The 17088-nt window shown below is 27.5% G+C and overlaps 2 protein-coding genes across 3 annotated transcripts; one reads left to right on the top strand and one right to left on the bottom strand.

The window, feature by feature from the left end:
- Positions 1–6356: 6356 nt before the first annotated feature.
- On the bottom strand, positions 6357–16452 carry LOC126837581 (acidic proline-rich protein PRP25-like). 2 transcript variants are annotated; one of them, XR_007685580.1, is made up of 6 exons: positions 16281–16452; positions 16126–16137; positions 15651–15662; positions 15192–15364; positions 14495–14625; positions 6357–6384 (listed from the first exon to the last, which is right to left on the bottom strand). XR_007685580.1 is itself a non-coding variant. In XM_050571505.1 (5 exons), the coding sequence occupies exons 1-4, from the start codon at positions 16345–16347 to the stop codon at positions 15204–15206; spliced, it is 252 nt and encodes an 83-aa protein (XP_050427462.1). In that variant the 5' UTR covers positions 16348–16452; the 3' UTR covers positions 14390–14625; positions 15192–15203. The 2 variants fall into 2 exon arrangements, 1 of the variants encoding a protein (XP_050427462.1); XM_050571505.1 differs by lacking the exon at positions 6357–6384 and having other exon boundaries at positions 14390–14625.
- Positions 8229–9911, top strand: LOC126837583 (actin nucleation-promoting factor WAS-like). The gene is made up of 5 exons (XM_050571506.1): positions 8229–8402; positions 8547–8558; positions 8957–8968; positions 9261–9433; positions 9670–9911. Exons 1-4 carry the CDS (start codon positions 8336–8338, stop codon positions 9419–9421), a joined length of 252 nt encoding a protein of 83 aa, XP_050427463.1. The 5' UTR covers positions 8229–8335; the 3' UTR covers positions 9422–9433; positions 9670–9911.
- Positions 16453–17088: the final 636 nt, after the last annotated feature.

Genomic DNA, 17088 nt, shown 5'->3' with positions numbered 1-17088 from the left:
ATCAGTTTTATTCAGGATATATATATATGTTAATAAGCGAGGTTGAGAGTCAATCAATGATTTTATTTATATATTTGTTGTCCAATTAATGTTTAAATTATAAAAATTTTCAGTTAAATTTATTTTTGTAATTAAATAATAATTAAAGTTTAATATGTTTGCAGCTCAAATCTAAAATTTCGAATTATACAATCAAATAAATATTTATTTATCGACTCGAAGAAAAATATTGGCATATATAATATACAAATGATTATGTTTAAAAAAAAAAATAAATTTAATTGTTGACATGGATATTATGATCGATATTATAGATGACAACTTTCAATATCAAAAAGGTAGTCGCGAACAACAACTTTAAAAAAAGGAAACTTTGTAAGTAAGGGCCCATCGACTAATAGGTTTTTTTTCGGAAATAGTTTCAAATGAATCACTATAAAGAAATATATATTTGGTAAATTTGTTTACTTTCTTGATTTTCAAAAAAATTAAGTATGTACAGTAGTTGAAACGATAATAAATTCGATGTTACTTGATATTTAACTAAGTTTCTTGTGATTAGGGAAAAAAGCTACACACAGTGAAATAGTTGTCTTAGCTTTATTATAAGATAATGTACAGGTTGATCAGATTTCACACCCATACAATAATTGTTTGAATTTAAAACACAACTGTGTGTTACATATAATAAGCGCTTAAATTTCAATTTCCTCTTAAGATATAAGATGGTTGATATTAAGTGTATTAGAGCATGTCAAGAAAATACAAAAAATTAATCAAAAAATTAATAAAAAATATTTAAGTTTTTTACATCAAAATAATTGTCAATTTTAACTAAATTTTTCTCAAGTCACACAGATCTCTGAAACCGAAGAACGGATTTGGTTATTTAGGGTCTAATTTAGAGCCACTTTGGCATATTATTGAAGTGCAGTGATATTATTGTATTTGATTATTTTTCGCTAATAAACATTTGTGATGTATATATCCAGGCAACGTGTAAACAGGTTGTTTATAAATACATTGTGAATGCATTGTGTAATTTCCCATCATATATTGAGCACGATTTTTGTTTTATTTATTACAAAATAATTATAATTTAATACAACACGTTGTATTTTGTTTTATTTATTCGTATGATATTTATTACCCTTTGTAGAGACTTTACGAAGATAAGTATCAGTAATTTCTACTGATCCAAGAACCAGTTACTGATAAATGATGATGGTACAAACTACAAGACGATCCCGAAAAATGTTGCAGTGTTGTGAAAATTGAAACAAAATGTGTCCCTTTTAAGGTAGGTAAAAAAAAAATTATACATCATGGATCATAACGAAATCAGTCTTCACTGAAGATCAAACAGACGAAAACAGACCGACGGAAAATAATCCGACTGATCTAAATAATCATACCCCTAGAGATAATCAAAACACCTTGCTCGAAGACATCTAACATCAAAAAACAAATGAGCATTGCCTTAATGTTGGATCTCACCTGACGAGCTTTTTTGGGGCGAGGCGAATTTGGAGTCATCCGTTGACTTCACTGTTGCTTGGTTTCAGAATCGTATCCATAGCACCGAGATTCGTCGACACCTGTGATGATCTTGGAAAAAAAGTTTGGGTCATTTCGGAAATCTTCTTTTTGCATGTTTCCACACGACCTTCTTTTTGCTGTGCAGTCAGCAGTCGAGGAACAAATTTTGCAGCCACCCTTCTCGTTCCCAAATCGTCACTTAAAATACGTTGCACCGAACTTCAAGACACACTCTAGATTTTCCTACAACTTCTTCAATGGTCCGTCGTCGATCATCTACCCCATCGTATTGTGTTGTCCTCTGACTTCTCTTCTATTATTAAAACTGCCATTGACTATACATTTGTAATATCATTGTATTTGTTGTAAACAAATTGTGTTAAAATAATTTGTTTGTATTTAGTTTAACACAAGCTGTCCCGACCCGGCGTTGCCCGAGATTTAGTTTGCCTGAACCGAGTAAAATAATTACAAATAAGATTTTAAAAAAAGTCAGTTCTCTAGGCTGTACGTTGTAACATACTCCGTTATAGTAGTCATACCCCATCTCGGCTTTTTAAGTAGTTTTTTAATAATTGACTGCTGTTATTCTTCGGAAATACGTAAGACAACTAAATAGTAACATTTTTTGACTGCTGTCCTCAATGGATCACACGACCAAGACATGAGCGCTTCTTTTTGTACTTCACGATAAAACGATACCCGTTGCTTGACAAATGCTATTTCGACTTCTGGACAATTCTGTTTTCCATTTAGATGGTCACATCAAAAAAATAAATGTAAAAGAAATTTCTGAAGAAAACATTGAACTTTGTTACGAAAAAATAACAGTTGACATCAAAATAAAATTAATGGTTATTGTTTACAGTTTATTTATCGACCAGGCAATTTTGATTTTCAGTTACCAAGCGACTTACTAATCATGTATGACGAACAAACTTGGCAATGTTATAAAACAGGTAATTAGAAAGAAATTATCTCAAAGTCAAGTTATCGACAAACTCTGGCTACTGGTACTGTCGGAGATAAATGTATTTAAAGGACGAATCAATAATTAAAAAAAAAAAAAAAACTATTCACTCACATGCTATGAAACGTTTTTGGCTTATAAACTAAGTGGTATTCAAATAAAAGTGCCAGAAAAAAAATTATCCAAAAATCTATACAATGACTACCAACCATGTATGGAATTAATTATATTTTATCATCAGGTCAAACTATTTGGTATTGAAAATATAATTTGTCATTTATTTTTAATAGAGTTAACTGTTTACGAGCAAAGTATATTGTGTTTGAAACCGAAAAACCATTTGAATATAATGTGTATATTACACATGTTTTTAATTTTTGTATGATTACTGTTAAAACTATGAATTAATATTAAACGAATATAAGAAAGTTGTATGTTGTTTGAATATTTTCCTAATTTGTACTAAATAATAATTACTATTTGAATAAACTTTAATATAAAAACATACCTGTATTGGATTGGTTGACAAATGCTTATCCAACAATCGTCGTACCGTTTTCAAAAATTCTCGGTCTCGGTAAACACAATCGGGCATCGATAATCCAGCGAGTTTCAATCACTGTTATCCATTTAAAAAGTCATAAAAAAAAAAACAATACAAAAAAATTGATCGAGTTAATGTAGAAGTAAAAATCATAGATATTGTTTATTTATCGACTTGGCGATTTTGCTTTTGTCCATCGCTAAGCACATTATTAGTCGACGACGACTAAATATTAATATATCAACTATAGTTATGGAAACCCGAAAATCGGTGTTATCACAAAAAAAAAACACGATATTTAGGCCACTAAAAAATCATACAAGTATTAAATATTATTATGATATATCTTTGGTCCCGGGTAGAAAGGGCTTAAGTCAATTTAATCAACTTTTCAAGACAGCCGTTTGAAAGTTTAAAAATGTCTACACGTTATAGTATTACACCACGAATATTCTTCAATAATATGAGTAATATTCGTCACTAAATTATGCCAATTGAACCAAAACAATCAGCCAAAATCAATCTTTAAATCTACGGAAAAAAATGTTTTTGTGAAAAATTGACTATAGTTAAAGTTATACCTACTTAAGTTAAATATAATCGATAAAATTGTAAAATTAAAACATAACACTATAAATTGATTTTTCTGATGTCAGTAGAGTCACAACAGCGGAACAGTGACAATCGCTCTGTAGATGGTTTCTGCAAAGGGTCGGAAACGTTATCAAAAATCTAAAAACATGGATACATCCGAAAATGATCCACATAAAGGTGTCAATTGACATTTGCATTGGTACCACTATATGCCACGTCTTAGACAAATACACATAAAACAAATGAAGGGCTGCGGGGAAAAAAGATCAATGTCGATTTTTGTTGAAAACGAGATTTTGGTACCAAATTTGTATTTGTATTGATGTATTGTATCTTTTATGCGCTCGAACCAGGGAAAAAACAAATTAGTCGAGAGTAACAACCGGAAGTTTAGGCATACAGGCAAAATGTATTACGTTTTGAAATTAAAAACATGATTTTCTCAGAATGTTCAAAAATTGACAAACCGTCTAAGCCCCGATCGGTGGGAATAGCGAACGTTAAACGTAAGAGATTATATACTAATGTAAAATAAAATAAATATTAAAAATAATTCCACAGCCAAAATCAGCACGATATAGTATATCAATTAAATTAGGTCAATTGTAATACAAATTTTAAAACAAATTTTTTTCTAGTTTTTTTGTTCCATTATTTGTTCTTGACGATTGAGTAGACAATAGTACTTTGGCAGAATATACATACTTTAAAACACCTTAGCATACGTAGGCAATTGTAAATGGGGTTAACTTCTATGTTACTATGAACCGTAATAACCATTAAATAACTAGACTGCATTTGCTTGTGGTATTGTCGAAAAAACAAAAAATGTGAAAATAGTTTTTGATCTGTTTAAAATTTATACGAAATCTTTGGTAAAAATGATACCCACTCGTCTTTTTATGACAGTAAATTGTTTTTTTTGAGTTGAAACATAAAACTCTGTTTTTCTTAAAATGTATTCTTACATGTACATAATAATAATAATATAATTTATATAATAGGTAACAGAATATGTTATTCAGAATACATTGTTATTAGACAAATCTGAAAGTCAAATGATCTTCGATACTGCAGCTTTCTTGGTAAATTTTACTGTCGTTAGTAAGCTAAAAAAAGGTATTAAAATATTATGTAAAAAATAGTTTATTTAAGTTAGACTCCCTTATAGCGGTAATAAGTACAAGGTGTTTCCATTTTAAATAAAATCTTAGGATTTACTATTATCCATTGTTTTAATTTCGAAATAATTGTGATTTAAAAAAAATCAGACTATTATACATGTGTAAAATAATCGTTTGCTTAAAAACATTTATATATTCATTATATAAATATAATAGTTTAACATTTTCAGCTTAATTGAAAATAATTTATTAACGGCTAGTATCTTTGTAAAACACAACCCTCTTTTTTTAATTTCTACATTTCCCTGGATGTAATTATATGTCTTAAGTGGTGAAACAACATTCATTAATTAAGACATTTTAACTAAAAATACAAGTTGAATTTATAAGCGGTTTAAGTTTAAAGCGGTAAACTCCACCTAATAAAAACAAATCCAAAAAATGAAGTTTCACTTCAGCTGCCCGTCTCGCTACGGCTTTTATTTAAAATTATTAATATTAGCCACAGCATCAATGGCTATTGGGTGAATTTTAGCAAACACATTTTTTTATAGAACATGGAAACGGGACGATTTTTGGGGAAAATCCAATTACCACGTTAGTTTTTAAAAATATTGTTTAGTTATTAAGTTATTATGGTTTTCTACTTTAGTTTTGTATCAATAATCATAAATCAATTAAAAAAATAGGAAGGATAAAAAAACCTACGTTTTTTAATACTTTTCCTTATTGGTGAATGTATAAAATATAATTATTGATAAAATTAGTAAGTAAGAATTTAACAGGTAAATTCAACACTATATGTTATTTCTTTTAAATTGGGTCAATTGTGTAATACCTACAGTTTTAAAACATATTTTGTCTTGTACCTTTAGTAGGTAGTATAATATGCGTAACCGTGTTTTTTTGTTTCTTTATTTGTTATTGACAATAGAGTACATAATAATACTTTGGTAAAATATGCATATTTAAAAACACCTAAACATACGTAGACTATTATGTTAAGTCTATTAACCACAATAGAGTTACAAGAAAAACATGACTAATTTTTTTGTAGATAATATTTATATTATACAATTATCGAAAATTATAGGCTTAAAATGTTCAGACAATAGTGGATACACTAACTGACTTTTGAAATAAATAAATAGTTCCAATTACCGTGATCTTTAATGGATAATAATATAATTAATAGTACAAAATGTGTACTAACTCGTGATCAAAGCTTTAACTAACAGATAAACAAACATACTTAAAAGTCCATGTAATATATAGAAAGATCTGTAAAAAGATTAGTGTATAAAGCCAGCTTACAACGAACTTCAAATAATCTACTTTGGTTAATACTTTGGTTAATATACTTGGTGATTAGGCATGAAATTACATTTTATAAAAAAGAAATCAAAAAAGAAGAAAAGGAATCAAAAGTAAAAGCTGGAATAGATGGAATAGTTGGAATAGATGAGATAATAAAATACAACTTTACTTATTCAGCGAATATTTTTCTTATTGAAATTTGTCTTATTGAAAGGTATATGTAATTAACACATTATAAATTTGATAGGTAACAAATTGTGTTCTTTTAAATACATTGTTATTAGAAAAATCTGAAGGTTGAAACACAATTATGATAAACAAAACTGAACATAATATACACATATTTCTAAGCATATGAATTTGAAGATATGAGTAAGAGATGAATAGAAGAGATGCTATCCAGTTGAAATTCATAAGAAATATTTATGTGGCATGCCCCCACACGTCAGTAGACTCAAATTTAGCTTAATTATACCAACATTTTTCCTTAAAAATCTTGAAATAATAAACAAAAAATTACCAATAGAATCTTTACTGATTTAGGAAATATGTATATCCTCAAACCCGGTTATTGCATTCTGAGCTGTAGTCACTTATCACAGTAATGTAGTCCATAAAGACCAAAGCAACAAATCTAAAATTTAAAAACTCCCACTTGTATTTTAAAGTCAATTATATTTTATATTTGGTCCATTATTGGATATAACAATATAAGTGATGGGAATTGTTTAATAATTATTAATTTAAAAAGCCCGTACAGTGGGGTCGGGGCATAGTGAGGACCAGGAGGCCACAGATTTGCAGGAATTATTATAAATAAAAGTAATCAAATTGTTAGAATAACTGTGGCGAGTACCTAATTAAACATTTACAGTTAATGTATTACGTTTTCCTGAATCGGAAATTTTTTATAATTTTAACTTATAACAAAGAGTTTTTGTAAAATCATTTATTGTTTAAATTGTAATCCAATGTAGTATTATTATTTTTTATCAAAACCTAGCTGTTTTTCACAGTGACTGTTGTGATGTAAACAAATGGTAAGTTCTTATAGGTATCACAGACTTTAAATATTATAAGAATCTTCGTATTTTACAAAAAGAATTTGCATGGTTTTATTATCCATTTTATTTAAGTGTTTTACACTTAAAAAGCATTTTTAGATCAAATGTTCTTTTTTGCACAAACGTTAGCAATACTTTTTCTAAGACTTAATATCATATTTTCCTACAATTTGTATGGTATACTTTTATAATGTATAATAATAAACATTTCTAATTAGATTGTAATTCCGAATTTTATCGGTGTAGAAGAATGTTAAGTTAGTACTTAGAAATTTTTTCAGTCCCATTCTACCCAGCCCGGACCGATCTAGCCCAATAAAATAAATGTAAACTTTTTCAACTTTTAACCCCCCAAGTACCAACTAGATGAAATTTCAAAGCTTATTAAGGTTAATGATATTTTTGGGTTTAATACTGTGTACATCGGTATTTAGAACTGTTCTAATTATTTCCACAGCATTATTGCACTCCGTATTCAAAATTTTTGTAAAATTGTTAATCTTAAAAAGCTGTGGTAAAGTATAGGCTAAGAAGAGATGTTTGATGTATCGATAGCAAACTAAAAAAAAATTAAAATGCTGGACATAAATTGACCTAAAAATGTATATGAAACCCTAGTTGATAATGATAAAATATAATTGCATTAATATGTTAAAATAACACGGCAATATCAAAAATTGATTTATTTCTGCCATTGACTAGTCTTTAACAACCATTCCTAATCCTGTATAATACCGATTTAATTGTATATTTTTAATCTAACAGTTACAGAGTAACCTATACTTTTTTACACCACTAGTGTGAAAAACTTAACATGACTCAAAATTTGTTATTCATTTTGATAGAACACTTAAATAAATAAGTTTCTAAAAAAAATGTATAGTTTGGCTGTATTGAACTAGGTCTTAGAACAAAAAACGATAAATTACATAACAATAGTACACACAATTTTTTGGCGAACCCAAAAATAATATACACTCCCTTCCAAACCCCTTCCAAATGAGACGAACAAATTTGGTGCAGCAAATATCCTTATAAATAATGTAATACATTCTACTGTTGCTCTAGTATAGTATTCAACTTTTTTGGTGCTTGACTTTAACTTAATATCCAAAAGTTCATATATATTTTAGCATTTAAAAATCCATACATTTTAAGATACTATTTGAGTTTCTTAATAAAAATGAATTCTAAAATGATTATTTTGATTGCAATATCCGTAATTTTCATTGTAATGGCAACGTATACAGGTACATGAAAAACAGTATACCAATGTAAAAAAAAAAAGACGTTGACTTTTTGTTATTTAAAACAAGTTTTTACTTTATAATTTACTTAACTTTTTATCGTTATTAATTAATTTTTGTTATACAAATCTATTTTTCATGTTTTAGGTGTTGATGCAGGTAAGTTTAAAATTGAATAACTCAATTTTTATTTATTATATAATAGCAGTTTTTAATGACTTAACCAACTTTTAAAACAAAATTTATGTAGACATTTGTTAACCTATATGAAATAGGAGGTTTAAAAGAAAAATTTAGGAATGTTTGTTTGGTACTGTTAATAAATAAAGAAATACACATTTTTTTTGTGGCTTCTCAGACAAAAATGAATATGAAAATATATTATATAGCTTTTTTTGCACAATTATTTTACATTTATATCTTATACGTGGAACATATATATGACTATATTAAACCTAAACGCTTTTGGATTAAAATTAAAGTATACAATTTATACATGATAATTTATACACAAGGATAACATAAAGTATTTAAGTAATTTTTTTTCAATATTTCAGGTGACCCGGAAGGTAAGTTAATGGATAATATCAGTTTATGGGCTTCACAAATATACTTGCAGTTTTAAAATTATTTTCAATAAAGCTTAAAATGTGTATAACATGCCTTAAATTGTCGAAAATAATAAAACCTTTTACTTGTTCATGAACATAATATACTGTATTATTTTGCATATCCAGTTATAATATTATTTTAAGATTATTACATGTGGCTATGATAAACTTTAATGGTTTTGGATCAAAAGAAATATATATAAATTAGACATGTTGCACTAGGGAAAAAATATATTTTCGATTTTTTTAGAAAAAATTCCCCCTTCAGTAAGTCGTGGTGGACTACCACCACTACATACAGGACCACCACCACAACGAAATCCAAAACCACCAAAACTACCAACACCGCCTTCAGGACGAGGACCATCGCCAACAGTGCCTCAAGCACCAATACAACCAAAAAAACCGTAACCAAACCACCTGGTAAGTTTTTATGATTTTATAAAACTTATATTGGTTATAAGAGTGTAATTCAATATACAATTTTATCATTTGTTTTTTAAATAACTGAATGTCGGATGATAGAATAAGTTTTTGTGATTTACAAACATACTTTAACCCATCATTTAGTGCCTAGCGTTGCCCAACTTAATTAAAATTAAAATTCATCTGTAAACGATTTTTTTACACAATTTTTTAATATATTTTTTTTTGTTTAGCTCAAAACTAATTAAATTTACCATCAAACCGCAGTATCCAAAATCCGTGTCACAATCTGAAAATTAATAAGCTTAATAATATGTGTATATTGTGAAATGTTCTACTTTGTTTATCATAATTGTGTTTCAACCTTCAGATTTTTCTAATAACAATGTATTCCAAATAAAATATTCTGTTACCTATCATATAAATGTTATTATGTCTATTAAATATACCTATGTACCAATAAAAATGATATTTACCGAATAAGTAAATTTGTGTTTTATTGTCTAATCAATTCTAACAATTTGTTTTGACTTCTGCTTCCTCCTCTTATTTTTAATTCTTTATTATAAAATGTCTATGGAAACGTGATAAATAGTGTCAATTGCTTAACTTTAAAAATTATAACAAATATAAATATACAATGTATAATTAATTTTGATTATTTACTGTTTATACTCATTATGCTATTGATTTAACCTTGATGCTTTGCCTGCTGGCATCCCGTAATAAACTCATTTTCTGTTATATAAACTCATTTTAAGAAAAACAAAGTTTTATGTTACAACTAAAAAAAAAACCTGTTTACTGTCATAAAAAGGGGAGTAAGCATCATTTCTACTAAAGGTTTCGTATAAATGTCGACTATATCAAAACTGATTTTTGGGGTTTTCCGATTTTATACTACTAGAAAATTCAATAAATTATTCAACGAGTATAATTTTCGATAGGAATATACTTTAAACAGAGTTACATACAGAGCTTGTGATCTATATCTCTATAGATCAAACATTATCATGCCGTGTTCTACGACAGTAGCCTCAATTTTAAATTATACTTTTTCCTCACCCTCCCCTATCACGGGTGATGGACATATTTTTAATTTACAGACGTAAATTTAAGATATTATAGTTGAAAATTAGTCAGAAAGTAGGACTCTATCTATAACATATTGAGCAGGGGAAACATCAGGACTACAAAAATTTGTTTACTGCCAAAATAGTGTGTTTTTTTGTAATTTGAAAATTAGTTTATCCTTAGTCATCAGAACGTTACACAAATCTGTTTTTTATTCAAAGCTATGTATTTGTACACGAGTATTCTATATTTAACTATTCATCTATAATTATTGTAAAATCAGGGTTCCACAATGCAAGAAAATAAATTGTTCTAACATTTAAATACACAAATAATAAAACGTATTACTTTAAAAAAAACTACTTGTATTCGAAAAAAACAATAATAGTTTTGTGATGTATAATGTTAAAACTGAAAAATATATGATACCTAGAGTTTGTCACTAATTTAGATGGCAACAGATGTCACCATCGATATATAATAACACGTCTTTGTAAAGACAAAATAAAACTATTTAAAGAGTTGTAAAATCTGTATATTATCATGTAAGAATATAAATCGATGGGTTTTGTGTAAACATATGATTGAAATAAAATTTTAAAAGCAAGTTGAATGCATAAAATATCAATAATAAAATATGTAAAAGCGCTATAGCTATATTAATTAAGGTGTAAAGTAGTAGCATACATTGTATTAGTATGTTACCTAATATGTATGTGATAATATTCTATCAATATAAAACATTTTTTAATGAAAATTGGGAATTGACCAAAAAAAAAAACTATACGTTTTTTTTTTGTAAAATATAAAACAGTTGTTAAGCTTAATGGCATAATGTGTTAAGCTTTAAAGATTTTTTATTGTTTTACATTGCTACAGTAAATTCAGAAATATGGTTCAAACACTTAAATACACAAACGACGAAACCACCGATAAAAACAACATGTTTTTTCTAAAGAGCAATAATAAAGTTGAATCTTTATGACCAACAGACATTTGTTTACATTGCAACAGACGTTGTGAAATATTCGAATACATATAATTTTGTTTAACTCTAAAAAGATCTTTATGTAGCTAAATATATTTAGAGTGGAAACAAAATCACATGATGTGGAAGAATTTTACTTAAAGCTTATATTCAACAAGTGCACTATTATGAATGTATCAAATATTTCATATGTTGAAACATTTTTTGGGTAATTTTCAGATATATCCATGTCATTAGTTTATTCCTGATGTCAGGTTTTTGCAAATTTCACGGTAATAAAATATGAATAAATATAGCGGATTCATTGAAAAAGAGTAAAAAAGTGAATAGGCTGTACACAAATTAAAAACAGCTTAGTGTTTAGCTATAACCGAAGAAATAGCCATTCTGTTGTGCGTTTGAACCTGTACATCTATGGTTTAATGTATAAAAATATATTTATCACGCAGAACGACATACCTGAGTGTATGGTTGTTAATATCACAAAAGCCAAAATCAACACGATTCTTAAACGGTTCATGATAATTCTAATGTAAAATTAATAAGAAATGATCACAATTTTAACAAATGAGCAATACCAACAGTTCACGGTTATAATTCTAAATAAAGCTGACTTGTAACTCGCTTGTTTGTTTTGTACATGTTTCTTTTAGGTTTGAAAAATAACATCTTATATAATTTACGTTATTATTAAATGTATGACGAAAACAGTATTCGTTCTAAGTCTTGTATACTTGAATACGCTCGACGCATCCAAACGTTTGAAAGTCATGTTGAAATTATTTAATAGATAAATGTACATTAAGGAAAGCATTAGTTTTAAAGGAAATAGGTTATCAGGATATGTAAATTATGGAACCGGTACTGATAATTGCGATAGCTTACCAAAAGCCACTCAAGCACTTGTTTTTGTGCTTGTTGCCATAAATTAAAACTGTTAAGTACCAGTTGGCTATTTAACGGCATAGGAGCAACTGAAAAAGCCTATTTAATGAATTTATGTATTGGTTGGATATGTATTGATTTACAAATCCTTAAATGCTTTACAACTTCGAATAACACGATAGCAAATAATAATTAAATATGATTTAACACAAAACAAATTTAATTTTAATATTCTAGTTAAATCATGTTAACTAAGTTTCTTAAACTTGAAAAAACTCTTTGGACAATATTATTTTCTGATATCTAGGTCCGGTGTATTGATTTTATTTGCTCTGGCCAAGTTGCGTTTTTCAATTTCATTTTTTATAGTTGGTAATAATGTTAGCCAATAAAATAAAATAATATACTTACAATTTTAGGTATAAATGCACATTACCAGATACCCTTTTTTTTTTTTGTATCTTTGTAGTATTTTTTACGCTGGTTAGGAATTTCAAGGAGCTCGCGTCGACTCCCAAAGCTGGCTGGCGAGTTGTTTTGTATAGTTAATGAATTACCAACTTAAAGCTTTAATAATTAAGAAAATTATATTGTTGTTCAATACAATATTGACATTACATCGTTGATAATATTATAATAATAACAAAAATAAATAACACTGTAGCAGCGCACACTCGCGTCGCTGACAAATGTATGGTGTGGTGGCGAGCGTCTGTGGCTGCAGTTGCCAGTCGCTACCACCTATTGTTATATATGCAAAAATATGCAAATTTCAAGAAGGTATTGAAGAAATTTGAAACTAGAGGAGTGCGCCAAATTTTGACTTGCGATTCGTAATCAGCGTAAAAATGCTACATGATTGCAAAAACAAAGGGTGGTCGGTAAATTGCATATTTTGTGCCTACTTGTATTTTATTGAAAATAAACGCATTTTCGTTAATCACCGTTGTAAGATAAGGAAATAATTCACAAAAATTGTCATCACGTATGTATACGCATTTATATAGTTCTAATCTGTTCTAAATGGTCACCTGAACCTATCTGAGCGGCCAACTTGTTTGGTAACGTTAGGTCGGCAGCCAGCTATAAGACAAAAAATGCCAAATCTTAACCGTCTAAGCCCCGATCGGTGGGAATAGCGGACGTTAAACGTAAGAGATTATATACCAATGTAAAAATAAAATTAATATTAAAAATAATTCCACCGCCAAAATCAGCACGATATAGTATATCAATTAAATTAGGTCAATTGTGATACAAATTTTAAAACAAATTTTTTTTCTTGTTTTTTTGTTTCATTATTTGTTCTTGACGATTGAGTAGACAATAGTACTTTGGCAGAATATACATACTTAAAAACACCTTAGCATGCGTAGGCAATTGTAAATGGGGTGAACTTCTATGTGACTATAAACCGTAATAACCATTAAACAACTATATTGCATTTGCTTGTGGTATTGTCGAAAAAACAAAAAATATGAAAACAGTTTTTGATCTGTTTAAAATTTATACGAAATCTTTGGTAAAAATGATATCCACTCGTCTTTTTATGACAGTAAATTGTTTTTTTAGAGTTGAAACATAAAACTTCGTTTTTCTTAAAATGTATTAAAAGTTTAGCAATGGTAGTAATATTAAAATAAATATTAAGATGTATAATATTTAGTATTCATTTTATTACTGGAATCATGTTTTGCTTTTAAAGCAAAAAACACATATGCCGTACTGCTCATTACATATGTGGTTAACCTAACCTAATCAGACAAAGCATCAAGGTTAAATCAATAGCATAATGAGTATAAATAGTAAATAATCAAAATTAATTATACATTGTATATTTATATTTGTTATAATTTTTAAAGTTAAACAAATGTCACTATTTATCGTATTTCCATAGACATTTTATAATAAAGAATTAAAAATAAGAGGAGGAAGCAGATGTCAAAACAAATTGTTAGAATTGATTAGACAATAAAACACAAATTTACTTATTCGGTAAATATCATTTTTATTGGTAGATAGGTATATTTAATAGACATAATAACATTTATATGATAGGTAACAGAATATGTTATGTGGAATACATTGTTATTAGAAAAATCTGTTTGAAGGTTGAAACACAATTATGATAAGCAAAGTAGAACATTTTACAATATACACATATTATTAAGCATATTAATTTTCAGATTGTGACACGGATTTTGGATACTGCGGTTTGGTGGTAAATTTGATTAGTTTTGAGCTAAAAAAAAAAATATATATTAAAATATTGTGTGAAAAAATCGTTTACAAATGAATTTTAATTTTAATTAAGTTAGGCTTCTTTATAAATTACGAAGTACAAGACGTTTCCATTTAAAATAAAATCTTAGGATTTACTAGTATCCATTGTTTTAGTTTCGAAATAAATGTGATTTTAAAATATCAAACTATTATGTGTAAAATAATCGTTTATAAAAAAATTTAAGTATAATAATTAAACGTTTTCAGCTTTATTGAAAATAATTTTAAAACTTAACCCATTAACGCCGGTGTTTTTTTTTTTCTTCAATAATTGGTATCTTGGGTGCTTATTTCTTATTATTTTTTTGAGTTTAAAAAAAATAATATGTACTTAAAAAAAATGGATGTTGCCATACGTTGTAACGCTAGGCGCTGATGGGTTAAAGTATGTTTGTAAATCACTAATAAACTAATAAACTTATACTATCATCCGACTTTCAGTTTTTTGAAAAACAAATGATAAAATTGTACATTGAATTACACTCTTATAACCAATATAAGTTTTATAAAATCATAAAAACTTACCAGGTGGTTTGGTTACGGTTTTTTTGGTTGTATTGGTGCTTGAGGCCTTGTTGGCGATGGTCCTCGTCCTGAAGGCGGTGTTGGTGATTTTGGTGGTTCTGGATTTCGTTGTGATGGTGGTCCTGTATGTAGTGGTGGTAGTCCATCACGACTTCCTGAAGGGGGAATTTTTTCTGAAAAATCGAAAAGAATGACAAAAATATATTTTTTTAAGTTATATAAATTTCTTTTGATCCAAAACCATTAAATTTTATCAAAGCTACATGTTATAATCTTAAAATAATATTATAACTGGATATGCAAAATAATACAGTATATTATGTTCATGAACAAGGGAATGGTTTTATTATTTTCGACAATTTAAGGCATGTTATACACATTTTAAGCTTTATTGAACATAATTTTAAAACTGCAAGTATATTTGTGAAGCCCATAAACTGATATTATCCATTAACTTACCTTCCGGGTCACCTGAAATATTGAAAAAAAATTACTTAAATACTTTATGTTATCCTTGTGTATAAATTATCATGTATAAATTGTATACTTTAATTTTAATCCAAAAGCGTTTAGGTTTATTATAGTCATGTATATGTTCCACGTATAAGATATATAAGTAAAATAATTGCGATATTGAATCAACAAAGCTATATGATATATTTTCATATTCATTTTTGTCAGAGGTACCACAAAAAAAAAATGTGTATTTCTTTATTTATTAACAGTACCAAACAAACATTCCTAAATTTGTCTTTTAAACCTCTTATTTCATTTAGGTTAACAAATGTCTACATAAATATTGTTTTAAAAGTAGGTTAAGTCATTTAAAACTGCTATTATATTTTATCGAAAAACTAAAAACAAGGTATAAATTATGTCAGTCATTGAAATACGAATTATAAATAAAAATAGAGCTATTGAATTTTAAACTTACCTGCATCAACACCTAAAACATGAAAAATATATTTGTATAACATAAATTAATTAATATCGATAAAAAGTTAAGTAAATTATAAAGTAAAAGCTTGTTTAAAATAACAAAAAGTCAACGTCTCTTTTTTTTACATTTGTATACTGTTTTTTATGTACCTGTATACGTTGCCATTACAATGAAAAATACGGATGTTGCAATCAAAATAATCATTTTAAAATTCATTTTTATTAAGAAACTATATTCTAATAGTATCTTAAAATGTATGGATTTTGAAATGCTAAATTATATTTGAACTTTTGGATTTTAAGTTAAAGTCAAGCACCAAAAAAGTTGAATACTACTGGTGCAACAGTACAATTTATTACATTATATATAAAGATATGTTCTGCACAAAATTGTTTGTCTCATTTGGTAGGAGTTTGGAAGGGAGTGTATATTATTTTTGGGTTCGCCAAAAAATTGTGTGTACTATTGTTATGTAATTTATCGTTTTTTGTTCTAAGACCTAGTTCAATACAGCCAAACTATACATTTTTTTTAGCAACTTATTTATTTAAGTGTTCTATCAAAATGAAAAACAAATTTTGAGTCATGTTAAGTTTTTCACACTAGTGGTGTAAAAAAGTATAGGTTACTCTGTAACTGTTAGATTAAAAATATACAATTAAATCGGTATTATACAGGATTAGGAATGGTTGTTAAAGACTAGTCAATGGCAGAAATAAATCAATTTTTGATATTGCCGTGTTATTTTAACATATTAATGCAATTATATTTTATCATTATCAACTAGGGTTTCATATACATTTTTAGGTCAATTTAAGTCCAGCATTTTCATTTTTTTTTAGTTTGCTATCGATACATCAAACATCTCTTCTTAGCCTATACTTTACCACAGCTTTTTAAGATTAACAATTTTACAAAAATTTTGAATACGGAGTGCAATAATGCTGTGGAAATAAT

This window comes from Adelges cooleyi, unplaced genomic scaffold, assembly GCF_023614345.1.
Source record: "Adelges cooleyi isolate 19-005CV unplaced genomic scaffold, UGA_ACOO_1.1 ACOO_flye_CR_arks_rails_tigmint_CR_PRNA_254, whole genome shotgun sequence".
In the NCBI taxonomy this organism is placed as follows: Eukaryota; Metazoa; Arthropoda; class Insecta; order Hemiptera; family Adelgidae; genus Adelges; species Adelges cooleyi.
The sequence above is the reverse complement of the archived record's forward strand: the minus strand, read 5'-3'. Positions and strand labels throughout refer to the sequence as shown.

Coding starts and splice junctions, on each gene's coding strand:
- LOC126837583 (XM_050571506.1), top strand. CDS start 8,336: ATGAATTCTAAAATGATTATTTTGATTGCAATATCCGTAATTTTCATT.
- LOC126837581 (XM_050571505.1), bottom strand. CDS start 16,347: ATGAATTTTAAAATGATTATTTTGATTGCAACATCCGTATTTTTCATT.